The sequence below is a fragment of the Thamnophis sirtalis genome, unplaced genomic scaffold (assembly GCF_051295495.1).
Source record: "Thamnophis sirtalis isolate CommonGarterSnake01/CBP01778 unplaced genomic scaffold, rThaSir2_p1.2 scaffold_12, whole genome shotgun sequence".
Lineage (NCBI taxonomy): Eukaryota > Metazoa > Chordata > Lepidosauria > Squamata > Natricidae > Thamnophis > Thamnophis sirtalis.
This window is the reverse complement of record NW_028261392.1, coordinates 12,515,682-12,541,954: the sequence shown is the minus strand read 5'-3', so window position 1 is coordinate 12,541,954 and position 26,273 is coordinate 12,515,682. Positions and strand designations below refer to the sequence as shown.

Below are 26,273 nucleotides of genomic sequence, written 5' to 3'. Positions count from 1 at the left end.
CGAAGCATTTGATTCTCTCATTGTACATTGTTCCTTAGAGTGGTGTGCTATCCTAGAGGTAGGGCTCTCACCTCTCGCCATCAGGAGGCTGTCAGTTAATCCTACGTAGAGGCAGATATTTCTCTCTCTGGGCACACTGCGAATAGATTTGCTGAACAAAACTCTACATTGGTGACAGGAAGGGCATCTGGCCAGTAAAAAAACCCCAGCTTGCTCCATTCAGTTGCCCAGACTCGACCCTGCAAGGGACTATCGGGTCGTTAAGTAAAGACGATGATTGTACATACCTTCCTTCCTTTATTCTAAGGAAATAAGACGTAACATATCTGGAATTTGGTGATTGGATTTCATTTCCAGATGTTTTGGTGGGCATCTGGGAAGCTGAAGTTGAAGGAAAGTCCTGAGCTCCGTGTCAGAATGTGGGATATGGGATATGGATTTTCCTCTTTTTAAAACTTTCCCCGAGTTTTTACAAACACTGATTTTAGCCCTCCATTACGATCTAGAACCATACTTGGCCAACGGTTCTGAACCAGGAGGTGTGACATCGTGACTTATTTGAGTCTGTATATACGTGCAAAGGCACACTTCCACAAAAAGTACAATCCACATTGTTGAGGACTCGGAAAGTCCTCGACTTATGACCTAGCAGCTAGCAACTAGCCAAGCCGCACCCTGATTGGCTGTGTTTCTCTATTATGCTATCTTCAGCTCCCCTTCCAAAGCTGTGGTCCACCTCTAAAGTCCTCCTGTCTATTTTGGGGGTTGGTGCAACTCCCTTCATTGCATCTTACGCAATGACTGTACATGGAGATTCTCAGTCATCCAAGTCATGGTTGCCCCAAAGGTGCTTTTTCAAAAGGCAAGTGGAGTTGTTGTTTTTTTATGAAAACCTTTCGCTTCTCATCCAAGAAGCTTCTACAGAACTGAAGAAGCTTCCTGGATGAGAAGCGAAAGATTTTCAAGAAAAAAAACATCAAGAAAGTCTAGTTGTCTTTTGGAAAAGCACCTTTGGGTGTAGGCCAGTGATGGCTAACTTTTTTGTTGCCGCGCGCTGAAAGTGCCACCCGCACCCATAATGCAATGCACATGGGACACGTCCTGTGCCCTGCCCCCCTGCGCATACACACGTGACACTCCTGCGCACCCTCCATCCCTGCACATGCACACATGAACCACCCCCCTCGCGCCCTGTTTTGGGCCTAGTATGGCCTTCCTGCAGCCTTTTGGTACCAAAAATGAGCCACAGAGGAGAACGCTGCTCCCCACTGTGCTCCATTTTTGGCCTAGTAGGCCTCCCTCAGCGTCCTGGGACCAAAAATGGGCCACAGAGGGGAACACTGTAACCCCCACCTCCCCGTGCTTCATTTTGAGCCTAGTAGGCCTAACTCAGCATCCTGGGACCAAAATTCGGCCATGGAGGGGAACACTGCACACACACACCATGCTCCATTTTGGGCCTAGTAGGCCTCCCTCAGCCTCCTGGGACAAAAATGGGCCACGGGGGGAGCGCAACACACCCTCACATTCCCCCCCATCCCCTGCGCACGTGCATGCGTCCCCCATCCCCTGTGCATGCCCCTCCAGCCTCCATGCATTCGCACGCGTCACCCTCAGGTGCCCCGCCTCCCGCATGTGCGGCAGAGACCTGAAAACAGCTGGCCAGCAGGAAGCGTGCAAGCATGCGCATTGAAGCTGAGGTGTGGTGACGGCTCGCATGCCCGCAGAGAGGGCTCTATGTGCCACCTGGTGCACGGGTGCCATAGGTTTGCCATCACATGCCTAGGCCATGAAATTTGCTACATTCCTGACATGAAAGCTAAAGGGTCCTCCCCCATCTCCTTCCCCCTCTGTCTGTCATTTTTCCTGAAAACCTTTGAGGTAAGCTTGGGGTTTTGCAGAGGAGAAGACCAGGCGATTTACACGTGGTTTGTGATGGCCGCCTTCGTTGCATTTTTCTCCCATGAAAACCGGGTTTCCCAAATTCCTTTCCTTTCCAACTTGCAAAGCATTTGCCTCTGGTTGACGCTTAACGGCTGTAATATTGAATAAGGAATTGACCTCACCCTGAATAGGACAAAGCGACCCCACCTCAATGTGCCGGTCAGATGGGGGTGAAAGTGAAATGCCTCTAATATTCAATGGAGCTGCAGAGAAATTTTTAGCGATCTGGATAACAAGGCCTGGCCTGCAAACCTACAGGGGAAATAGCAAGCATAACACGGCTTTAAAAATATAGTTCCTACGACTGCAGTAATTTCAGACCAATTGAGACTTCTCTGTGCAAAGAAATGCATTGAAAAATAAACTACAGGTACTCCTTGACTTAGTTCCTTTAGTGAGCATTCTATCTTACAAGACCACCGAAAAAAGGGACATGACCACGGGTGGGCTTCAAAAATTTTAGCAAAGGGTTCGCTGCCCCGTTGCTGGATGGGTGTGGCCATAGTGGGTGTGGCCTAGTCAGCCTCCTGCACCATGGTGTTTTTCGCCCTCCCCAGGCTCCGGAAGGTTTTCTCGAGCCTCCGGGAGGGCAAAAACTGCTTCCACTGGGCCTTCCGGAGGCCGGAAACAGGCCCATTTCTGGACTTCTAGAACTTCTAGTAGGGCTGTTTTTCACCCTCTCCAGGCTCCGGAGGTTTTCCTCGAGCCTCCGGGAGGGCGAAAACTGCTTTCCCCAGGCTCCAGAGGCCCTCCGGAGGCTGGAAATAGGCCTCTTTCTGGACTTCTGGAACCTCCAGTAGGCCTGTTTCCGCCCCCCCCCCTCTCCCTGAGCCTCCATGCGGGCCCTGCACTTGACTGGCATGATGAACGGTCCATGTGGAGACTCCTGGGAGGAGTGGAGTCAGTGTGGCTAGCAAGGGGTGGCATTTGGGATCTCGCCGAACTGGGCAGAATCCTAACTTGAGGATCGCCCGAACCCGTGCGAACCCCCAGAAGCCCACCCCTGCTTATGACCGTTTTTTCACACTTACAACTGTTGCAGCATCCCCAGGATCACGTACATGCTTGGCAACTGGCATGTATTTATGACGGTTGCAGTGTCCCGGGGTCACGTGTTCCCCTTTTGCAACTTTCTGGCAAACAAAGTTAATGGGGAAGCTAGATTCCCTTAACAGTCGTGTTACTCACTTCTCAACTGCAGTGACTCACTTAACGATTGTGGCAAGACTGGTCATAAAATTGGGCAACATTTACTGTACTGTCTTGCTTACCAACAGATGTTTTGGGTTCCATTGTGGTCATAAGCTGAGGACTTACCTATAGCAATGGCTTAAGATTTCTGGTTGCTTGTGTACTGAGTTTCTATTGGAACAGAGAAGAAGCAAAGTTGAACCATAATGGCTCACACCTTCAGTCGGCAAAACCACATAAGATGTGGCAGTGTGACCTAAAGTGGCGATATCTCCAAAGGTTGTTCAGTGGGGATGACCTGTTTTCCTTCTTTTCTCTCCGTAGTCTCCCAACGTTCATAACTACCCAGATATGGAAGCCGTGCCCCTCTTGCTGAACACCATGAAGGCCGAGCCAGAAGAAGACACCTTGTGCACGGATCATTTCCAGACGCAGACGGAGCCGGTGGACTTATCCATCAACAAAGCCCGATCCTCCCCTCTTGCCACCTCCTCTTCACCAGTATCAATTACCGCCTCTGCATTGTCCCCCTCTTCAACTTCAACGTCTTCTAGTCGGCCAGCTTCGTCTCCCACGGTAATAACCTCGGTGGCATCGGCAACATCGGCCCCATCAGTATTAACTCCAGGTCCGCTTGTGGCATCTGCCTCTGGTGTTGGAGGGCAACAATTTTTGCACATAATCCACCCGGTTCCACCTTCGAGCCCCATGAACCTTCAGACCAACAAAATGAGTCACGTCCACCGCATTCCTGTGGTGGTGCAGTCGGTACCGGTGGTCTACACTGCGGTGAGATCACCAGGAAATGTGAACAACACTATAGTAGTACCACTACTAGAGGATGGGAGAAGTCATGTCAAAGGTAAGAAGGACTCTTACAAGAAGACTCTTTCTTATAGAAGGAGTAGATCAGATATCCAGCCCTTGCTTATCAGTGGAGACTGAGTGGAGCAAGTGGCCAGTTTTAAGTTTCTGGGGGTTACCATAAAAGAGGACCTGGCCTGGGACACTCACATTGCAGCACTGGTCAAAAGGGCCCAGCAGAGATTATGCTACCTGAGACTTCTCAGGAAACAACAACTGAATGAAAAACTGCTGGTGACCTTCTATCGCTGCACCATAGAGAGTAGTTTAACTTACTGCAGAAATTGTGTCTGGTTTGCCAATTGCCCAGTGGCAGATAGGACAGCGCTCCAGAGGGTCAACGTCATTGCCCAAAGGATTATTGGTTGCACTCTCCCCTCTTTGGAAGAACTTTATAGCTCCCACTGCCTTAAGAAAGTTCAAAACATTCTTAAAGATCCATCTCATCCTGGGCACCCTTTTTTTAAAACTATTACCATCTGGCAGACGGTACAGGATAAAAAAAACAAGAATAGACTGAAAAACAGCTTCTATCCCAGGGCAGTAACCATATTGAATTCTACAGTATAGTGCAATATTAATGCAATATCGGGTTTTCAATTTTAATTATATAGCATCAGAGGTGGATTCCTACCAGTTCGGACTGGTTTGGCCCAACCAGTAGTGGTATGCCGGCCTGGGTCGCAGAACTGGCAGTGACCCAAGCTGGCCATGCCCCCAAACTGGTTCCCCGGTTGCCACCGTCGCCATCTTTTTGGGGATTTCTGCGCATGCGCAGAACAATTTCCATTGAACTACGCATGCGCATGAAGCACACACACACAAGCGAACTGGCAGTAATGCTGTCTAGAACATACCCCTGTATAGCATGTGAAGGATGTGTGTTTGTGTTTTTATTTTTATGGTTATAATGTACACTGAAGATCGCATTTAATTTTGTTGTACAACGTGCAATGATAGTAAAGTAAACAAAACGAAACAAAATAAAGTTCTAGGGTAGCATAATGGAAGAAGGCTTCCTGAATCACTCCGATTCACTCATCATTTGAAAACCGACCAAAGCATCTTCTTCTTCCGTGTCTAGATCAAACGTTAAACTGCCATGAGGAAGCCACCTTCTTGGCTTTATTGCTGGCCAAAAATAAGTCATTATCAGTACATGTTTCTGGAAGTAGCTGACATACCAGCTGATGGATCAGCCTTTGTGTCTCTCCACATTCACATATGGTAGTATGTTGTTATCCACTACGAGCCTCCACTTGAATACATTGGTTTTATATTTACCATATTTTTCTGAGTATAAGACACATCTTTTCCCCCTAAAAAGAGGGTGAAAATCTGGGTGCATCTTATATACTGAATACATCATTTGTGGCCTCCTGAAACCTCACCCCCTTTGCAAAAATGGACATGCAGAGGGTTTGGGAGGCCTGCAGAGTACAAAAAACTTTTTTTAAAAAAATTACTTCTTCAAAATCATGATACGTCTTATACTATGGTGCGTCTTATACTTTGAAAAATATGGTAGTTATTCCAACTCTCAAACTAGTCATGGTCCTCTTAGTAGTATAAGGAAGGTCACTCTTTCAGCTATATCCTCCTTTAATGTTATTCCTTGCTCGCTGGTCACCTTCCTCCATCTTTTAATTCGATTTTGCTCTTGATTCTCAATTTTGTTCACCAACCAAAGATGAATGTGTGTTCACTGCTCTGTGTGCCAATTATTGGAGAGACTAGCTAATGAGCCACGCAGATGATGTTCCAGAGTATTTATAACTCAATTTCGAAGTGGAACTTTTTGAATTCATGTGCAGCCATTTGCTGTGAATTCCCACGGTGCCTTAGATAAATTCCTGGCTTGTGCTTTCCTTGCCTCTACATTGAGGCTAATAGAATTGATTTATCTTTACAGGTTTGTGCTGAGAATTGTTGTGAGAAAATGTATGTGCATATCTGGGTTTCAATGTAGCCTTTAAAAGAAATAAATTGTGATTAGTAGTAGAGCCGAGGTCGCACAGTGGGTAGAGTCCAGTACTGTAGGCTTCTTCAGCTGTCTGATAGCTGCAGTTTGGCAGTTCAAATCTCACCGGCTCCAAGTTGACTCAGCCTTCCATCCTTCCGAGATGGGTAAAATGAGGACGCAGATGGTTGGGGGGAAATATGCTGACTTTGTAAACCGCTTAGAGAAGGCTGTAAAAGCACTGTGGAGCAGTATATAAGTCTAAGTGCTATTGCTATTTCTATAGTTTCAGAATCTTGGGAGCTCTGTGTAAACTCTCCATTGGGGGAGTAAAAGGAGTCCTTGCAAGTTTTACTTTGCTAGCCAATTTTAGGGGCGGTGTGCCACAGTGCTGAGCATGCAATGAAACATGGAACACTGTTACCTTCCCAGCAAAGTGGTACCTATTTATCTACTCACATGTACATGCTTTCAACTGCTATGTTGACAGCAGCTGAGAGAGGACAGAACACCCATCATAAGGCACTTGAGTCTCACACTTGGGCTACCAGCTTTTCACTGATAAGCCCAGTGTCTTAATCACTTAGCCATCACACTGCTCCTCTATTGGAGGAGTGGGGAGCCCGAATGCAAAATGTGTTGGATGCAAGGATACAAGTGTGGAGTTTGCCCCGCAATGTCACCATCCACTTGGTGTAGAATGCCCATGGATTATCTTTAATAATTATCTGGTAGATGGAAGGAATTCTCATCAAATTTGAAAATGGAAATTTAGGCATATTGCCTAAGCAGCAAAAAATAAATAAAAATCAAAATGACTTCAACGGATTTTAACGTTCGGCCAAATCTGACATGGTAACTAATGATGTCAGGTCCTGCATCTAGGTAGGAAAACACCAACCAACAGGGAGAAGACAGCATTCTGAGAGTGACTTGGGGGACTCTTGAACTGAACAGGGAGTGTAGAATTGGAGATCTGAACATACAGCTTCCATCTGCTTTACAAATGCAGAAAGGACCTATTCGTGTATGCAGTCCACCAGCTATTAGGAGAAAAATTAGAGGGTCATTTTATTGAGAATTTTTGGTGTCCCATAAAATGGGTGAACTCTGAAGCAAGATATTTGTAGGCATGCTGGTTTTGTGGGTATGATTCCAGATGTGTCACTCTAAGAGTCTATGGAGATTCTCAATCATCCAGGTCACAATTGTCCCAAAGGTGATTATTTTCTAACAGGCAACTGGACTTCCTGTTGTTGTTGTTGTTGTTGTTGTTGTTGTTGTTGTTCTTCTTCTTCTTCTTCTTCTTCTTCTTCTTCTTCTTCTTCTTCTTCTTCTTCTTCTTCTTCTTCTTCTTCTTCTTCTTCTTCTCCTTCTCCTTCTCCTTCTCCTTCTCCTCCTCCTCCCCCTCCCCCTCCTCCTCCTCCTCCTCCCCCTCCTCCTCCCATGGTTTCCTTCTCATCCAAGGAGCTTCTTGGATGAGAAGCAAAACTTTTGCAAAGAAAAAGCAAACCAAGAAGATTCAACTGCCTTTTGGAAAAAGCACCTTTGTGTTGCTCTTTGAGGTTTTGGATCGGATCCTGATTCTTCCTTGTGCATAAAATAAGTAAAGATATGGGAGTATGTTTCCATACATTTCTTTACTTTTTCTTACTGTGAGCACCTTCCAGGAATACAGAATAAAAGTAATTTCAATAATGATCTCTTGCTATATTGTAATAAAATCCAGCACTCCAAGAAAAAAAATTTGCTTTAAGAGTATCAGCCAAAAAAAAAAAGTACAGGTAACAATCTTGAAGTTATTTTTCATTTGCCTTCATATTAATTTTCACCATGAGGGTGATTATATACTGCTGCTCTTGCTGCTACTAGCAAGTAGTTGAGTATTTTGTAAGTGTATTCCCAAATCTTCAGAATTTATTTTCCTTTTCCTGGGCCTCTTCGGGTCTCTGGATACATAATCCTGACTTTATAACAGCCAATGGAAGATGTGTGTTGAGAGCATTTGTGTGCTGTGACTGTGACATCCCGTTAGAATTTATCCAAAATTATCCCATGAGCTGCATGGAGACACAAGTCTCCATTTTCTTAGTTCCTCCCAATGTTGTGGTCTTGTCAGCTGCTGGCCACTCCACTCCAACAGCCGAATCAGAGGAGAAGGGTCAGCATCAGGTCAACCTGGGAGCTCCTAGGGGAAAGAGGGAATGGAGCTGGCAGAGAGAGAGAGACAGAGGCAGATCCTGGGCCATCTGTCAGCCCTCAGATGGAGAGTCAACAGCCCCCAGGTCTGGACTGATGAGGAAGAGGAAGAACAGCTGGGTCTAGTGCCGGATGCACAGAAGGCAGAAGAGAGGAGAGCAGTGGAAATCTATGGGCCGATCCTGGGGAAGGAAGAGCCACAGCTGCTAGTGAAGCCCCACCCTAGCTCTGGGGATCAAAGGCAGGGGGCAGAGATGAATAGGTGAGGCAGACAACTATTCATCTTCCGGATAGACAGACTTGTTAGCCTGCGAGATAAACTTTTTGACATGCCTGCCGGCATTCCTAATAAAGGAATCTTTTGAATTCACATCAGAGGGTTTGTCGTGTTTGGGGAGCTGGGTCAGAACACCCAAGTGCAAAACATCTGATCACAGGCATGTCTCTTAAAGACCAGAGCCAAGGTGGTGCAGTGGTTAGAGAGCAGCACTGCAGGCTACTTCAGCTGACTGCAGTTCTGCAGTTCGGCTGTTCAAATCTCACCGGCTCAGGGTTGACTCAGCCTTCCATCCTTCTGAGGTGGGTAAAATGAGGACCCGGATTGTTGGGGGCAATATGCTGACTCTGTAAACTGCTTAGAGAGGGCTAAAAGCCCTATGAAGCGGTATATAAGTCTAACTGCTATTGCTATTGCTACTGCTATTACTTTTAGAAGACCCTCTGAATTTTAATTTTCCCCAGGATAAAATTTGCCATCCACAGATACTCAATTTATATTGACAACTTGGCTAATCTTTCATCTACTGTATCCTTCTTGGACACCTATATGAGCTTCTCACAAGGGGACAGAAATATAACTGGCACAATTATGTTTTTCTCATTCGCACTTAATACATCCGAAAGTCTTTTGATACTGATCATATATTTGAGCTAAAGACTTATCGTGTTTTTTGGAGTATAAGACACATCTTTTCCCCCAAAAGAGGGTGAAAATCTGGGTGTGTCCTATACACTGAATACAGCATTTTGGCCTCCTGAAACCCTGCCCCCTTCACAAAAATGGATGTGCAGAGGGTTTGGGAGGTCTGCAAATTGCTCATGGGGGCTGGGGAGGGCAAAAATGAGCAAAAACCAGGCCATGCTTTGCTCATTTTTGCCCCCCAGCCCCCAGGAGCATTCTATAAGCCTCCCAAAGCCTACGCATGCCCTGTTTTGGGCAAAAACCGGGCCCATTTTCATGAAAAATGGAATTTGGAGAACCTCCAAATCCCACCACTAGCTGGCCCCACCCACCCCTCCCACAAGTCTCCATGCAGCCCATTTGGATGCAAGGTAAGCGCAGGGCCCGCGTGGAGGCTCAGGGAGGGAGGAAAACGAGTCTCCCAGAAGTGCCTCTGGAGCCTGGAGGAAACAGTTTTTCCCTCCCAGAGGCTCGAGGAAAGCCTCCAGAGCCTGGGGAAGCCATGGTGCAGGAGGCTGACTAGGCCACACCCATCATGGCCACGCTACCCAGCAACCAGGCAGAGTACCAGTTGCTGAAATTTTTGAAGCCCATCCCTGGATCACTGCACCTCAATATTTTACGGAAATACTGTATTTTTCGGAGTATAAGATGCACCGGAGTATAAGACACACCAAGATTTTGAAGAGGTAAATTTTTAAAAAAAAGTTTTTGCACTCTGCAGACCTCCCAAACCCTCTTCACGCCTCATTTTTTGTGAAAAAACAAGGCATGCAGAGAGTTTGAGAGGATTGTAGAGTGGTCCTGGAGGCTGGGGGGAAACAAGCAAACAACCTTCCCCAGGCTCTGGAGGCTTTCCTCGAGCCTCTGGGAGGGCGAGAACTGCTTCCTCCAGGATCCAGAGGCACTTCCGGGGGGGGCTTGTTTCCCTCCCTCCCTGAGCCTTCATATGGGCCCTGCACTTACCTTGCATCCAAAATGGGCTGCATGGAGACTCGTGGGAGGGGTGGGCGGGGCGGGGCCAGCCAGGGGTGGGATTCGGAGGTTCTCCAAACCGGCCGTAACGTTAGCTACGAGTTCATCCAAATCCGGGCTAACTCATAGCAGCCCACCCCTGCATTGATCTCTATTGGCCCAGATGGTGTGATGTCACATAATGTTTACCAATCTCTCACTTTTAGTGGGAATACTCACAATGCCCAGCTCTGAGAACTGGGAGTGACCTCGGCTTTGAAAATACCTGCAGAAAAAATGGCCAGGTTTTGTTAGATATTTTTAGGGAAGCCTTGGCTGAAAAGCTTCACGTTGAGCCCTTACATCGTGTGCTGCTCAAAGCTGTAATTGCTTTTCTTCCCTCTGGCTTTGCTTTATGTTCCAGGGTGAATCGGTTATAAATTAGGTACTTGATGTGATTTAGGTCTTGACACTCTCAAGAATTCAGCTTCCTGTAAATAAGTGTAAATTCAGCAGTATTCCACTCAAAATGGGGGGAGGGGAAGGGTTTCAGATTTTTGTGGAGTAAAAATGATCTCCATAGACAGGTTTTTGAATTATGTGTAGGTTATCTTTTTTTCCCCTATGGGTCTTTATGGGTAATAGGAACCCAGGACACCCACAGCAGTGGTGGGATTCAAAAATGTTTACTACCTGTGACCGTGGCTTGATAGGCGTGGCATGGCTTGGCGAAGGTGGCTTGGTGGGTGTGGCAGGGGAAGGACACCCTTTTCGGAGGCTGTACCAGAGCATATTGTTAAGCTGCGATGTCCTGTTAAATCTCCATAAAGGCCTGAAAACTGGAGTATGCGTAATCTTGTTATAAATTGTCATAAAAATTACTCGGTAGACACAGTATTATGGTCATTAAGTTCATGGCCATTGCTGCTGTGTACATAAAGTTTTATGGAATAAATTGAGCGGGGTTATTTTTAAGCTCTCCATTCGGAAGCAAGCTGCTTTTGATTTAAACTTTGATTGGTAATTGTCAAGCATTTTCCTAAGAGCAAGTCCATTCATCATGACGTTCAGTAGAAAAAGAAGGAAGAAGGGAGGAGTTAAAGAAGGGGAATAAAGTCCCTGGGTATTTTCCAGTGGTGAACTTCAATTTTTTTTACTACCGGTTCTGTGGGCGTGGCTTGGTAGGTATGGAGTGGCTTGGTGGGCGTGGCTTGGTTGACATGGCAGGGGAAGGATACTCCATTCCCACCCCATTCCAGGGGAAGGATACTGCAAAGTCCCCATTCTCACCTCACTCTGGGGCCAGCCAGAGGTGGCATTTGCCAGTTCTCCGAACTACTCAAAATTTCCACTACCGGTTCTCCAGAATCTGTCAGAACCTGCTGGATTTCACCCCTGGTATTTTCTCCATGCACAAAGAAAAGTTGCACATGTGTTTTTAGCTATAAGAAGATTTTGCTTGGGTGTCTCCGAAGCACTTGATCTGTCGCAGGTATATTAGTTGGAGCTCAGCATAGTATCTACTCTCACCGGGTTTAGTCAGGATACTTTGTCTTTCCGTGTAGATGATTTAAGGAAATGTTTGTCTGTTTATTATGAACTTAATCTGTTCTGCTCCTCAGGGACTGCTGGCAGTATGAGTTACAAAAAACATTAATTTTATCCTTTTTTTCTGTATTATCCCTCTGAGCCCAACAATGAAATTCTGCCTTTATTTTATGGGGGCAAAAGAATGGGATTAGACCAAGAAAAACAGCTGGTAGTTTTTGATTCTGCGCTAAAGTATTGGATTTGCACTGCTTAACTTCCAGAAAATGTCCAATCTTGATTTGAATACAGAGACCTGCTCATTATGGAGAATTTGGATACATAATTTGAGTGCATGAAATATGTTAATTAAAATACTGGTTAAATTGAAGGGTAGAGGGAGAAGGAGTCACTAGGAACACATAAAATCAAAGCACCCACAATCTACCCAGTATTAGCAATAGCAGTTAGACTTATATACCGCTTCATAGGGCTTTCAGCCCTCTCTAAGCGGTTTACAGAGTCAGCATATTGCCCCCAACAACAATCCGGGTCCTCATTTTACCCACCTCGGAAGGATGGAAGGCTGAGTCAACCCTGAGCCGGTGAGATTTGAACAGCCGAACTGTAGTCAGCTGAAGTAGCCTGCAGTGCTGCATTTAACCACTGCGCCACCTCGGCTTTCTTCGTATTCTTCGACTGAGTTGCAAGTTAGCTGTCTATTTTCTAGATATCTTGGCTACTTTAAGCTCATCTTTTAATTTAGGTGCCCTTTATAAAAGTCTCAAGAATCTCAGGGTTCTAAGACCCCACCCCATAGAGGGGCTGCGCGCACCGCCCGGTCTCTGTTTTCGCTGGCAAAGGGCTATCAAAGCAAACTAAAAAAAACAAAACAAAAGGAGAAATGTTTCCCATTTTGCATTTGAGCATGCAGGAAGGGACAGAAAAGGAGAAAGGGAAAGAGGAAAGACAAAGAAGGGAAGATGGAAAGAGAGCAAGGAAGGAAAAATAAGGAAAGAGGGGAAGGAAGGAGAATGAAGAGGAAGGAAAAGAAGAAAAGGAGGAAGGAAGGAAGGAAGGAAGGAAGGAAGGAAGGAAGGAAGGAAGGAAGGTTGGTTATAATGAGAGGGAGGGTGGCTCTGAGGGAAGTCCTGCCTTAGCACTTGGACACCATAGGTGCCCCTGACATGAGTGACATCAAGCTGGCTCTGACCACCTGGCCACGCCCACCCTGGCCACACCCACCCCAGCCCCCTGAGGTCAAACACAGCCCTCAATGAAATTGAGTTTGACTCCCCTGCCATAGAATCTTAAAAGATAATAAAGGGAATTCTAGTTCTTAGAAGTACCGCATGTGCATTTTTTGAGATGTTTAATGTAGATACCTCCTTGGATAAAAGCTCATCATAGTGATGGGCTCCACTCTTCTTCCTTATTTTGGAAGTTTAACCCTTGGCAAAGATTTGCTAACTTATTAAGACACCATCTGGTCTGACATCCAAGCAGAGAAGTTTTACTGTCTCACGAGCAGAGCAGATTTTGCCTAGATAGGTGGCTAAGCATGGATACCGTTTCCTTGCCAACTGGTGGGCCCAGAGCCTCATCCCAATCAATGTTACCTGAATTACAACTGACTTGGCACCAAGGAATTTTAGGAACAATGCCCAGAAAGTATCACCCTACTCATCCCTTCTGAATGAACAAAGAGAAGGATGCAGGGAAGCAGATTGTTTCTTTGATATCACAGCCAAAAGGAGGTCCATCAGCCTGGTTGGAGATCTGAATGGAAGAATGCAGAGAGATTCTAAGATTCAAGAATGAAATTGTTTGCTTGTATCACAGGGTGGACCTACCAGTTTAAGGAAAATAGATATTAAACATCTGCATAAGCACTCTGATGATGGGCAGTGTCATTCTTCTTTATCTCTTGGCCATACTTCTGAAATACATTTTTAGAACCTTCTTTTTTGCATTGTTGGAAGAAATATCCATCTGGTTCCATTCCAAGCCAAGAGAATGACACTGGGAATATGGAGGCTGATTGGAAAGAGGGTTTAATGGTGAAGGAGAACCACCAAGCATATGGGTGGCTCTGGGCAGCTGACCACATGGAGTTGAGAGTGAGGGGTTTTTATACCTTCTCTGGTCTTTGCACTTGAGCTTCCTGTTCCTGTGCAAGAACGTGTATTCTTTTGGCTGTTGTCAGACTCCCATGGGGCTATGCAGGGGTCATAGCTGGCTATGTAGGTTGTCTAAGAAGTTTGGTTGAAGTTTGCTGGGGGTTGATGCAATGTCCTTAAGAGCTGGTGCAATGTAGTGAGCTCTGCTGCTAGTGGGTTAATCCTATTATGTTCTGAAGGGTCATGTCTTAATCCCATCACCCTGGAGCTGTCTTTTGTTTTGTAGATAGGCTGGCCCAGTCTTTCTCAAAGGGCAAAAACTATCTGCTGAGTGGGAAAGTGAGATTGAGTCTGCTTCCTGTCTTTTAAGAAAAACATGTTTCTCCACTTCTCATTTAGAGAAATATAATATTCTGCCTTTTTAAAAAAATATTCCTCAAAATATTTCATTCTTCTGTGGGAGAGGAGGTGACTTCCCACAGCAGCTTCCTTCCTTCCTTCTTTCCTTCCTTCCCCCCTTCTTCCTTCCTTCCCTGGTTCTCTGGATCTCTGAGGTCCCATCAGATGACAATATTTAAGGGAAGGGATTTGGAGTACATGTCCCCTATCTGATCTGGTAGGATAGTTAGATACCCTTCAGGAAAGGCAGTTCCGCAAATATTATCAGGCCTGGAAGCCATTGGGCCTTCTGGCCTGCCACGTTTAATGTTGTGGAAAAATGGGAGTGGGGATTATATGGAGTATGAGATATATATAGACAAAATAACATACCTTTCTCAGACAGTCAAAGACATCTTTCCCTGCACCTGGAGTGGGGTGACTGGGAGGCATCTTCAGTTCGGAAAGTGCCCAGTGGTGGGATTCAAATTTTTTTACTACTGGTTCTGTGTGCATGGCATGGCTTGGTGGGCATGGCTTGGCAGGGGAAGGATACTGTAAAATCTCCATTTCCTCCCAATCAGCTGGACTTTGGAGACAAAGAATAGATGGGGACAGGACCAGTCAGAGGTTTCATTTACCAGTTCTCCAAACTATTCAAAATCTCCGCTACCGGTTCTCCAGAACTGGCCAGAACCTGCTGATAGTACCTGATTGGGCCATGTGATGGACATGTGGGTGCTGGGGAGGAACGTGGACTTTCATTTGGATGGGGAAAACCTGGAAACTTTCAGATTCAGGTTTTCCCAGATGTGCCAATATGACATCTCTAATAAATTGGAATTTTGAGGAATCTCAAGCCTCAGAGTCTTCTTTTGTTGGGGGTGTTACTTGGAACCCTGACAAATATATTGTCCCCATGCCATTTAAGGCTCAAAGCTGATAACTAACTCCTTGTATTGCACCAGGAGACCAAATGGATAAGATTTGTTTCCATTCTCTTTGGTCATGCCGAGGCAGTTTGTGGGAATTAATCATCCCCGATGACTGTTAGTGATGTCCATAATGATGTATTAAGCATTGTGATGCCTTAAGTTCATTATCATTCATCACATCTGAGCCACGGCAATCATGCTAATTTTAAAATTCAGAGTTTGAAAGTACCTTGCTTTGTTTCTATTTCCCAAAGCTTATTCTCTTGAGTTTTCCAGAGGGATCAAGTCCTACCTGAAAACTGACCCATGGCAACACCGAATACTTAGGGTGTAGTCCTGCTTGAAGATCTAAGAGAGAGAGAGAAAATCTCAATTAATGGTTTTGAGCATCCTTAGATTTTTCCACAGATTAACAGGACAAAATGTTTCTATTATGCTTTGTACCACTTACACATTCTTTTGTAGCTGAAAGCATTGTTGTTCATGGGCTCTGAGACGGTATGAAGCTTCTCTTTGGAAAGTATGATTTTTGAGGGATCATTCATACTTGCATGTATCACTGAATTTCCTAGGGCCATGGTTATATTATTGCAGCACCATCAGAAGTGGCCATCCTATCACCTTCCTAAGTTCCTTTGGGTCCCATAATTACACCAAGGAGACCAATGGAATGCTCTGGAGTTGTTGTCCAAGCAAAGTATCTACAGAGGTTCTCAGTTGGTTAAGCAGCTTCCTTTTATATCTGGATTCCAAGTACTCCAAGATGGATCATCTATCTTCCAAATAAAGATCCTTATGCAAATGCTGCTTTCTTTTCAATTTACTGTAGGAAAAAAATGACCATTTAAAAGTTATCTTTGTATGAAATTATTCAGAGAATAACTACCATATTTTTTGGACTATAAGATGAACCGGTGTATAAGACGCACCAAGATTTCAAAGAGGTAAGTAAGAAAAAAAAGTTGTTGCCCTCCCCGGCCTGCAGGCTTCAGCAGGGCTGGGGGAAAGGGAAAAATGCCCCCCCCCTTTTTTTTTTGCAAAAAACGGTCAATTTTTCACAAAAATGGGATGCGAGGGCGGGACTTCAGCAGGCCAAAAATGGCTGTATTCGGTGTATCAGATGCACCAACATTTCCACGCTCTTTTAGGGCGGGTGCGTCTTATACTCTGAAAAATATGGTATTCCCTTTCTATAGATGAGGAACATAGCCTGAGGATAAAACTGTGAGGTTCTCAAGATCGTCTCCAGAAGTTCAACCATTGCAGTGAAACTTAAACCCAAGGTTTGTGGATCAGGCATTAAATCTTCTTATCTTCGCTACCGGTTCGGTAGCGGGAACATATGAAGAAGATCCGTGATGACGTCAGGGTGGGTGGGCGGAGCCTCATGCCGCCGCCACTACTCGGTCCCGTGGAGATTCGGACCCTCACCACCCTTCAGGCTTTCCGTAAAGCCGTCAAGACCTGGCTGTTCCAGCAGGCCTGGGGCTGCTGAGTCCCATCCCCTACTCGAATGGGTATGCGTGTTGAGACCTTTTAGACTGTTTTGTACTGTTTTTTTGTGTTTGTGTGGTTTTCCTTTTTGTATTGTCCTCCCCCCCCTCCCTTGATTTTGTTAGCCACCCTGAGTCCCTCGGAAATAGGGCGGCATACAAGTCGAATAAAATCTTCAAACCTTCAAACCTTCGGTCGCCCAAACTGGTGCAAACCATCAGAATACCACCTCTGTTGTGGGTGGATCCCAGTTGACTGTCTTCAAGATATTGTGGACAATGAATGCTCACTACTGAAACTGCCTTGTTTTGTAGTTATAGTTTTCTTCCTGTGCTTAGTACTTGATTAGTATTCCAATACTGCCTTTATTAATTTAGGGAGGAAAAAAAATAGCCCAAGCACTTTATAGAATTTCTCCTTTGATTATTCTCTCAGTGCAAGAAATAGAAGATTTCCCATAGGTTGAAAATTCTATTCATGATATCTTTAGTGCATTCTTGGATATAAAAACGGGCAAGCCCAAAGATTAATCAAACTGTCCAAATACAAACCCAAGCTGTTTATCTTAACATTCAATAATGCCCAGAGGATTGAAGAGAAGTACATACAAAAAAGAGGGAAACTTTTAATTTTTTATTTTTGTGGGGGGGAAAAAAATCTGAAATAAGTATTCCTGAACAAAATACTTTTCTCTGAAAATAGAAAAAAAATAGTATTTTGTTTCTGAGGCTGAAAATTGTCCATTTTAACCTGAATGCCAAAGCTTTGTCTGACAGAGAGGATGGGAGGAGGTTGAAATACTATAAATCCCAGAATCCACTCTTAGAGTGAACAATAGGGGAAAATGCTGGGAATTGTAATACAAGAAATATCTGAAAGGTTATGGCTGGCCTAAAACAGGAGTCGGCAACTTTAAACACTCAAAGAGCCACAGAACCTTTCCCGGGCCACCTTTTCCCACAGAAAAGAAAACATCAGGAGCCACAGAACCTTTCCCGGGCCACAAAACTAGCATATATAGTTGAATTAAATGTTCTGTTTTGTTCTGAAACTTTTCTTTTCTTGGATTTATCCATATTTGACCTACTGGGAGTTAAAAAACTCAATAAATTACATGCTGGTAGGTGTCACACATTGGCGGTTGTGACACATATTTTGAGTGACAGGGAGCCACAGCAGAGGGATGAAAGAGCCACATGTGGCTCCAGAGCTGCAGGTTGCTGACCCCTGGCCTTGAACATAAGAAACCTATGATGGGGTTAGGGGTATAGTTGTAGTGGCAGTTAAAATTAACTGACCACCAGATGGCACCAAAGATCTGCTCACAATCTCTTTTCTGCCACCTACTGACTGTACAGATTTGTGCTGCCCATTTTTAACTGTCCCACTCTTCCTTGCTTAAAGGTAATTTCTTCCACTCATTCGGATGAAAGCCCTGCCATCTTCTGCTTCTGAAATTAAGGAGTCTTCGCTCTTCCATCCTTGGTTATCTTTTTCTTACTTTCTTGTCCTCTTCTGTTAGAAAGCAGATAGGTTGGAGAAAGAAATCCCATCTTTGAATTCTGTTCTGCTTCTGTTTTAAAAAGTCAAGGGATAGCAATGTAGCCATGGCGTAGCCTGCCTCAGTTTCCCCACTCTGTCTGCTGTAGCTAATTTGCGATTCTTGAACCCAGGCTGTGTTAAGTAGAGCAGCTTATTTCCTCATCTTCCTTTCATGGGGCGGTTTCATGAATTCTCTCTCCAAATCTTCTCCAATAGCAGAGGCTGCCACCTTCACCATTATCTCCAGATGTTTTCTTGGAAACGTCCCCAAAAGATACTTCTGTTCAGATGGTTAGTAGAAGAGCCCTCTGAGAATTTGTACATCCTAGACCTCTATAATGCTGTCCTCCCTTCCAACTTCATAGATGTCCCAATGATCTGACTTTCTATGTTCAATTCCTGGCAGCAATAGCCAATGATGGGGGCCAGGAACTCTACAATGTGATAATAGTCCTTGATCATGATTGATATATATGGGGATGGGAGAAAGTGAAGGGAGCAGGTTCCAGCCAGGGGTCCATGTTTCACAACACTTTTCATTTGACTCCACATTGGCTTGATGTGTGTGTGTGTGTGTGTGTGTGTGTGTGTGTGTGTGTATCTATGTTTGACATAAGGCTGTACTTATAGGCATGAATATTTCCCGGAAATCTCTTTTTGCAATCTGGGTAGGTGAGCTGTGAATCTGCTGTCCCTTAGCTGAAAATGGATGAGGCAATAAGAGTGATTTAGGATAACTCTTCTTTGGTCTCAGATTATTCCCTCCTGGGACATCTTAGCTTTAGGCCTTTGTGTTCTCATCCTAAAATTTGCAAACATTTGACCATTCCAAGAAATGCCATCGAAAGAACAATACAAGGAAGTTTCACCTGTCACCTGATGGCCTTGGCACCCTGATCAACGAGGGTGGCATTGCATGGGACCATACTCCCAAAGAGTGGGGCAGGAGCCCATTTGGGGGAGGAGAGAAGGGGATGTTTGCAAGTTAAATAGGCTTTTTTTGCCCCTATACCTTTCCGGGGCAAAAGATCAGGATCACACATGAAGTTCCAATTAAACTAATTCATTACTATTCATTAATTCATTAAGAGAAACAGCAGCCCTGACAAAACGTTTCTCGCTCACCGAAGGCTAACAAGTCCATCTGTCCAGGAGATGAATAGTTGTCTATGCATAGAAAACTACTCAACTAATGTTTAGCACTATCATGGTGCTAGATATGGTTCACCGGAATTCAAGTGGGGTTTGATTCAGCCCATTTGTGGCTACAACGAAACTCTAGGCTGACTCCTCTCTTGATTCCACCACCAAGTTCTGCCACTCCTTCTCCTAATCACCTCTGCATCAGGGGTGGGATTCAGCCGGTTCGGGTGAACTGGATGGTAATTTTGCCTCTGGTTTGCTGAACCGGTAGTTGGAAGGACTGGCTGGCCCCTCCCGCCCCTCCCTGCCCCTCCCAGGAGTCTCCACGTGGCCCGTTCATCAGGCCAGGTAAGTTCAGGGCCTGCATGGAGGCTCTGGGAGGGTGAAAAATGGACCTTCCGGAAGTCCAGAAAGGGCCCTGTTTCCGGTCTCCAGAGGGCTTCTGGAGTTCAGGGGTGGCTGTTTTTGCCCTCCTGGAGGCTCGGGGAAAGCCTCCAGACCCTGGGAAGGGTGAAAATGCTCCCCCCCACATACTGTGGTGTAGGAGGCCGAGTAGGCTATGCCCCCCCCCCCATGGCCAAACCCACCCAGAAACCAGGCAGAGAACCGGTTGCTGACATTTTTCAGTCCCACCCCTGCTCTGCATCCCCAAAATATTTGAGCTCCCTTAGTGACAGGAGCCTTGGAAGTCCCAAAAGCAATGCTAGAAGAATTCCTGGGTTCTCCTTCAGCCTCTTGTGTCCTCCAGCCCATCCTTCTCTTACTACCCATAAAAGTAGATGTGGAAAAGATTGGATGCTGTTGGAAGAACACCAATCAGGAGTGTGCTGACAACTCCAAGGAAGGTGCTGGGAGAGAAGAAAAATCCAATTATGCATAGCCAGTTCATCATGTTCTGTCAGCTGAATCGGCTTATTAGTAGCTTAATTAGAAACTTTGGTGTCATTTCACGAGGTAGGTTATTGATATTTATATCATGTATAAATATCATGGGCACAATCCATTACGGAGGATTAAAGGTAGATGTTTCAAATTTCCACATGTATTTTCCCCTCCCTCTTGCTAATGTAGAAAGGTGCAAACAGTGGAGCCCGTGAGGGATCTGTGGTTTTGAACTTCATAAATATTCTGGAGTATAGAAGGGAGGGGGTGTAATGCCAGATCGTTTCTGAGTGTTAAAACAAGAAGGGGACCAAAAAAAAAGAAGAAAGAATTCAAAACAACAAGAACGCAGTGAACATGAAGTTGGCAAATGAACTGTGGTGAATACAAGCGTGGAGCGATATATGTTGCGGGGAAACAGCTCAAACGGGCTCTGAGCTAATGATGGCTGACTTGGGAACCTGCTTACCAGGAAACCGAAGCAATAGACGTCGTGATGGAGGAGTTGTGTTGTGTGTTAGGAAAACCACCCACAGCGACCGAGAAATCCAAGGAAATGAATAGGGTGGGATTCTTGGAGAATCCATCAATCCCTTTTTCATTTATATGGCTGTGAATTAAGGTCATTCACAGCCCGCCACAGCTTCCCCAACTGTCTATGAAGATCCTGACAGATGTCTGCTCGAGTTGCCACAGTCTTTCAGTGTAACGTTGATAAGCACCCACCTTTATCTCCCTTGAAATGCTGCCAGACACCTAATTGTCAATTAGTTTTGCAAGGCCAAACTTAGCACAGATTCAAACAGAACTTCCCAGAGTTTGAACCAACCAGATGAACTAATTGCTTCCTGCAAAGGCTCACACCCGTTTGCTCCTCTTTTATGTCTCATGGGAGGGGCCAATCATCTCCAAGCCTTATTCCCAAGTCACCCTTTTTGTCTTAACTGTTCTTGCCTTTTGGCAGCTCTACGCATGTGCACACTGGGAACAGGCTCCCCCTGTTCCTCTGCCTCACTGATGTCAGACTCCGGAGGCTCCGGAGGCAGCACATAACTCCAAGATGGCCCTGGCCTCCTCTCTGCTTCCAATGCAGATCCCTTGTCCGAGCCTTCCCCAGAATCCAGGACTGGCTCATGTTCCTCCCCAACCTCCTCACTGTCCAGCTCCGCAGGCCACCTGTGGACCACAACACCATCTAGCTAAGGAGATACAGAGGACATTTTCCAGAGACAGGAGACAAATCACCTTGAAATGCTGGGATTTCTGCTTAGGAATGAGGAGTTCTTTGGATTTCAGGAAGGCATTTTTTAAAATCATTGAGCTAAGTAGGAGGCCATGTCATAAGTGTCGCAGCTGCCAAATAACTACAATAATAACAACAATAACAATAATATATTAGGCTGCATTAACACAGGGGATAGAATCAAGATTATGTGAAACATTAATACCATTTTATAATGCCTTGATAAGGCCACACTTGGAATATTGCATCCAATTTTGGTCATCATGATATAAAAAAGATGTTGAGACTCCAGAAAGAGTGCAGAGAAGAGCAGCAAAAATGATTAGTGGACCGGAGGCTAAATATATGAAGCAAAGTTGCAGGAATTAGGTATGACATGATAGCAATGTTTCAATATTTCAGGGCTTGCCATAGAGAAGATGGGGTCAACCTATTCTCCATAGCACTTGAAGGCAGGACAACAAATAATGGATGGGAACTAATCAAAGGAGAGAAGCAATCTAGAACTTCCTAGAAATCTTCTGACAGTGACAACTATTAATCAGTGGAATGACTTGCCTCCAGAAATTGTGGATGCTCCAACACTGGAGGTTTTTAAGAACAGATTGGACAACTATTTGTCTGAAATGGGATAGAATTTCCCTGCCTGAGTAGTGGGATGGAGTAGAAGACCTCCAAGACCTCCTTCCAACTCTGTTATTCTGTTAATAAGAAAAAGAATATAGGAAGAGTCGAAAAGCACAATGAAAGGCACCTTGGCCACATATCAAAAGAGAAAATGAAGTTCTAATTTCTCTCAAAGTACAGGGTCAGCCAGTGCAGATGAACCTGGAGAGATTCCCAATATATACATTAAAAAAAAGAAGCACTTTTTCGGGAAATGGAACTGGCAAACGTGAAATACTGTAATGACTACAATTTGGAGAGTTTTGGAAGGCTAGCATTGACCTTTTCGTAGGAAGTCTGCGCCCCAATGGCGGAAATGAATCACTCAGGGGTGTAAACGGGGGGAGGAGAACAGTTCCATGCAATTTGGCACGTGGGATGGCCAATGCATAACGGTATGTCAGAATAAATCAGAGCTACAGCTAGATCCTAAAGTAAGAGAAGAAAAATCTGTGCATATGAAGTCCCTGAGATATGATGTCCTGATAAGTATCACTTAGAACAGAACATGGAACAAAGAACATAAGATTATCAGAATTGGAAAAAGGCCTTGGAGGTCTTCTATTCCAACCCCCTGCTCAAGCAGGAGACCCTATACCCTTGATGGCGACCCTATGGCAAGTGTGCCTGAGGTGGCACGCAGAGCCCTCTCTGTGGGCACGTGCACCATTGCCAGCTGCTCTTCTGGTTTCTGGCATGCATGCTGTCTTTGCGGGCACCAGAGTGCCAGAAAACGGCCTGGAAACGGCCCCAAAATGCCCCCAAAACAGGCCATTTTTCAAGCCATTTTCCAGGCTGTTTTTCAGCCATTTTTAAACCAAAAACGAGCTGAAAACAGGCCACAAAAATGGGCCGAAAACAGGCATGCATGCGTCATCTAGCTGGACTTTCGGTTTCTGGTACTCTGGTGCACATGTGCACATGCATGCTCATGCATACCGTGACCCGACAAATGCACGCCTGACAAATGCACGCTGACAACACTGTGACGTCAAAAGCGCGCCGACAACAGCGGGCCAACAAAACCGCGCCCACAAAAGCGCGATTAGGGTTTTTACGTTAGGGTTAGGATTAGGGTTAGGGTTAGGGTTAGGGTTAGGGTTATAACGTTTTCACGTCCCAATATGTTGTTTGTGGATGGCGCCCTTTTGTTGACGCGCTGTTGTTGGCGCGCTTTTGATGTTGCGGTGTTGTCGCCACGGTTTTGTCGGCATGCATTTGTCGGGCGCGCATTTGTCGGTGAACCCATGCACACACATGCACACACATTCTGGTGCCGAAAAGGTTTGCCATCATTGCCCTATACCATTTGAGACCATTTCAAGCAGGAGACCCGATGCCATTTTAAGTCTCTTCTTAAAAGTCTCCAAGGTTGAAGCACTTCAACTTCTGAAGGTAAGCTGTTCCACTGGTTGATTGTTCTCATTGTCAGGAAATTTCTTCTTAGTTCCAGGTTGCATCTGTCTTTGATTAGTACCTTCCTTAATACTTAATACCTTCCTTAATACTTAATACCTTCCTTAATACTTAATACCTTCCTTAATACTTAACACCTTCCTACTTGAGAAATCATTAAAAAATAACTCTTTACATTAACTTTCAGGCCTGTTAGATTGTATTAAAAATTCAAGATTCTTCTAGCTGCTCAGTTTGGCAAAAAAAAAGTCAGGAATAAAAAGCTTACTTAATAATATTAGTAGAAACAAATGCTGCTATTCCCCCCCCCACCCCCAATTCATACAGTGATTGGGATGATGGTTTGGATTAATGTTTTTATTTTCTTGCTTGTACCTGCTAGAAATCTGCTCACCTAGAATCCAGAGATAGCTGCCGCCAACACATTTTCTTCCGTATCCACAAGCAACTCATTTTGGGATTGGAAGGCTAGAAGATAATTTCCCCCTTTTGCAAGATTCGGAACTTTTTAACATGCCTTGTCTGAGAAATTTCTGGCAAGCAGGCCTACAGAAATTGAAGACTTTTCTGATCTCCCCTAGGCTCTCAGCTGGAATGGAGATCAAAACCTGCTAGCAATTTAAACTGCAGGGATTCTATTGAAGATAAAGTCATTGTGTTTTGGGGTTTGATGTTTATACGGCACTCGATTATTCAGAATCTTAGGCTGATCTATTTGTTTGACTGTTGTCATCCAGGTCTCGGATCTGGGCTTAAGGGCGATAATCTCGGCCTCCTTTGCAATTTCCCTTTTGTCATGCAAAGATCTTGAGATGTAACTCAGGAAGAAATTATGGAATGCAATATAATGGCAGCATGATAAGCTTTCTCAGCAGGGTATTTGTGTGTGTGTGTGTGTGTGTGTGTGTGCGTTTGTGTGTGTAGGCAACTAGGATAATTGCTTCAGTAGTGTGTGGGGAGTAAGACCTATTCAACCTTTGCTCACCAAACCAACTTTCAAAGAACTTTGCAAGCCGAACCATCTGCATAGCACTGTAGGGAGTTAGCACCTACCCTTCTAGAAAAATGAAATATCTTAGGAAATATTAAAAGGGCAGAATATTTCTCATAAAAGGGAGGCAGAAACTCAGCTCCCACCATCCTCAATAGCCCACAGCAGATGTCCTCACTTAAGAGATAAAGAGATAGCTAGGTCTATTCATAGGCAAGTGTCATCACCCAAGATCCAACAACTATAGGATTAGCTCTACTACTCATCTCACCACATGGCACCTGGGAAGATTACATTACCCAGCAAGAGTCAACCAAGCCTGGGACTCAGGACAGCTTACAGAGTTGCCCTTCATGGCCCCATGGGAGTCTGACAAGCAATCAGAATACAAGCTCAAATTCAAAAGCCCAGAGAAGGTATAAAACTCAGGCACTCTCAGCATCTCTTACCTTTTCTTTTCTTCACCCAACATCTTCAAGGCACGTGATCCTGTCCATCATTAAAACCATCTTTCCAAGCAGCCACTATGTTTCCAGTGTCTTTCTCCCCAGTTGGAACTGAACCCAGGTGGATATTTCCAACAGCATCTTGAGCTCAGGAATCTGAGGCACAGTAAATGATCCCTAACCCCTTATTAACTGGTCTGCGCATTTTTAATTTGTAGTACAGTATGAGATTGTGTGTATTTTCACAGTGTGTGCCATCTTGATCATGGCGAGGGAGGGAGGGAGGGAGGGAGGGAGAGAGAGAGAGAGAGGGAGAGGGAGAGGGAGAGGGAGAGGGAGAGGGAGAGGGAGAGGGAGAGGGAGAGAGCAATGCAGCCATGCAAAAATGGCCATTTCCTTCTTGACCCAGCACGGTGTGTATGGAGAAAGCCCGTTGTGGTTTTAAAGCCTACTGAATACCTCTGGAGTAGGGGTGAAATTCAGCAGGTTCTGACCAGTTCTGGAGAACTGGTAGCAGAAATTTGATTAGTTTGGAGAACCAGCAAATACCATCTCTGGCTGGCCCCAAAGTGTGGTGGGAAAGGAGATTTTGCAATATCCTTCCCCTGGAGTGAGGTGGGAATGGGGATTTTGCAATATCCTTTCCCTGGAGTGTGGTGATAATGGAGATTTTGCAATATCCTTCCCCTGGAGTGAGGTGGGAATGAGGATTTTGCAATATCCTTCCCCTGCCATGCCCTCCAAGCCACACCCACGGAACCGGTAGTAAAAAAAAATTGAATTTTACCATTGCTCTGGAGTCTTCCCACTCCCTCCGGAGAGAACATCATGGGTTTCAAAGAGGAAACCAACAAGATTTATATTATACTTGGATACAGCTGTGAGAGATGCATTGAATTTATGGCGATGTTCATATAGACTCTGTAAAAATCAGAGTTGGTCCTGAAGGGATTTTTGATTGCCGTTTTTGAAATTTTTAAAAAGAGAACGCTCTTGGGAGAAGGCTGTTTACCAATGCATTGCGCATCATATGGTCTGCATTTTTTTTTTAATTTATGCTCTTCCCCACACATGCTGTACATACAACACATGTGCTGTTTCTCGGGCCTGAAGGGCTCAATGGAATAAGACATTAGTAATGCGGCTACACCTAAAATAAATCTGAAGATAACACTGTAAAATCAGAGTTGATCCTGAAGGTATTAATGATTCAATACCTTCCAGTGTGTGTTCCAATATCTCAGGGGTTGCCACAGAGAAGAGGGGGTTAACCTATTCTCCAAAGCACCAGGAGGCCAAACAAGGAGCAATGCATGGAAACTAATCAAGGAGAGAATCAACCTAGAACTAAGGGGGGGGGGGGATTCCTGACAATAAGAACAATTCATCAGTGGAACACCTTCCAGAGGTTCATGGA

At 45.0% G+C, this 26,273-nt stretch overlaps 1 protein-coding gene across 1 annotated transcript in view; it reads left to right on the top strand.

The window, feature by feature from the left end:
- The window catches only part of KLF12 (KLF transcription factor 12), a 258,249-nt gene that overhangs the window by 146,849 nt on the left and 85,127 nt on the right, over positions 1 to 26,273 (top strand). The window contains exon 3 of the mRNA XM_087726921.1: positions 3,460 to 3,997. Coding sequence (XP_087583047.1) covers positions 3,460 to 3,997 — 538 coding nt within the window. The remainder of the gene's footprint in view (positions 1 to 3,459; positions 3,998 to 26,273) is intronic.